General features: G+C 36.3%; 1 protein-coding gene across 1 annotated transcript; it reads left to right on the top strand.

Moving 5' to 3' along the window:
• Positions 491-1,267, top strand: LOC109353901 (ethylene-responsive transcription factor LEP-like). Its single transcript, XM_019596261.1, has one exon. The coding sequence runs from the start codon at positions 491-493 to the stop codon at positions 1,265-1,267; it is 777 nt and encodes a 258-aa protein (XP_019451806.1).

The raw sequence follows: 1,591 nt of genomic DNA, 5'->3' as shown, positions 1-1,591 counted from the left end.
ATATATATATATATATAAATTTTGCGATTTTGATAAAAAAAATTATATTTTTGTATATAATGCCATTTATTATTTTAATTTTTAATATGTGTTACATATCGTACCTCTAAGTCTTAGATCCGTCACCAGGTATATGTACTTTTATTCTTAATTCAAAGAAGGGAGGGCATATATGGAAAATATGAAAATGTGAATGTGATAATGAAGGTTTTTGAGACTTATTTAAACCATGCATTCACATGCTGATTCTTCACAAAGTCGCAACAAAACAAACACCGAAACTAAAACAGAAAGGAAAAATCTATAGTCATTGTATATTTATATACCAAACTACATGTTATCTCCATTCTTCATTGTTTCCATTCCTCTCTTTTATATATATATATATACCAAGCTTCTAACAATACCTAAATTATTCTCTATCATTCACATACAAAACTCATTATTAAGTTCCTTTTCTCACTTGCTTGTGATCTACAACAACCACGATATGATTAAATCATTCACATCTTCATCATCCTCTAAGTCCAAGAAGAAGCAAACAATCACAACAAGAAGTGGTACTTCTTCAACAACAACAACACAAGAGAAGCAACCATCACAACAACAACATGAATCAACATGGGGAGGGAGGTACCTCGGTGTAAGGAGGAGGCCGTGGGGAAGATATGCCGCAGAAATTCGAGACCCTTCCACCAAGGAAAGGCATTGGCTCGGCACCTTTAACACAGCTGAAGAAGCTGCCCTAGCATATGATAGGGCAGGTTGCTCCATGCGTGGGTCACGTATCCGAACCAACTTTATCTATCCAGACACCCCACCAGGTTCCTCAGTCACCTCTATTGTCTCCCCCGACCAACAAACTCAAAACTATCACCACCAATACCAACAATTTTCTTCTCTTTCTGACTTGAACCAAATTACCCATCAACTTGACCCAAAATCGCATTTCGCCATAACCGGGTTTCCGGGTATGACAAATACTTCCCTATTGTATAATTATGGTTATGGTGATCAGAGTGAAGGAACCACTACCCTAGAAAGCTCAAGTTTTCACCATCTTTATGATGATGGTGAAACCCAGCTTCCACCATTGCCACCTGATATTACAAGCTCAGTGGGTTATGATATGGGTCATGGGTTTTACAGCAATGAGGCCGGGCTTTCGGGCTCAGAAATGGGTGCTGACTCAAGTGGGCCGTGTTACCAGTATAATGGTGGAAGCCCAGGGGGTTTTGATTTTGGGACCACTTCTTATTTCTTTTGAGAAGAGGGTCCTTTAACAACTAAGGAATATGCATTGCAAATTTGGAATGATTGGTTCTTGTATTTTTTTAGGAACGATGATGCTACTACCTTAGGATAAGATTGCATTTATGTATGGTTTAATGTTGTAGGTGTTTTTTTGGTTATATGTTGTAGGTGTTTTATTTCAGTTGTATTATGATCATTTTTCTTCTGTGTTTTTTGGAGTTTGTTTTGAAGTTTGTACACGTTAGTTATGGAAAGTTATGTATATTGGGGTGAGATAGAATTTAGTATAAATTGTGTTTCTATTTAATTTTTTATTATTTTATATTTGGAAGTTTTG

This window comes from Lupinus angustifolius, chromosome LG08, assembly GCF_001865875.1.
Source record: "Lupinus angustifolius cultivar Tanjil chromosome LG08, LupAngTanjil_v1.0, whole genome shotgun sequence".
NCBI classification, from domain to species: Eukaryota; Viridiplantae; Streptophyta; class Magnoliopsida; order Fabales; family Fabaceae; genus Lupinus; species Lupinus angustifolius.
This window is presented reverse-complemented; position numbering and strand designations above follow the sequence as displayed.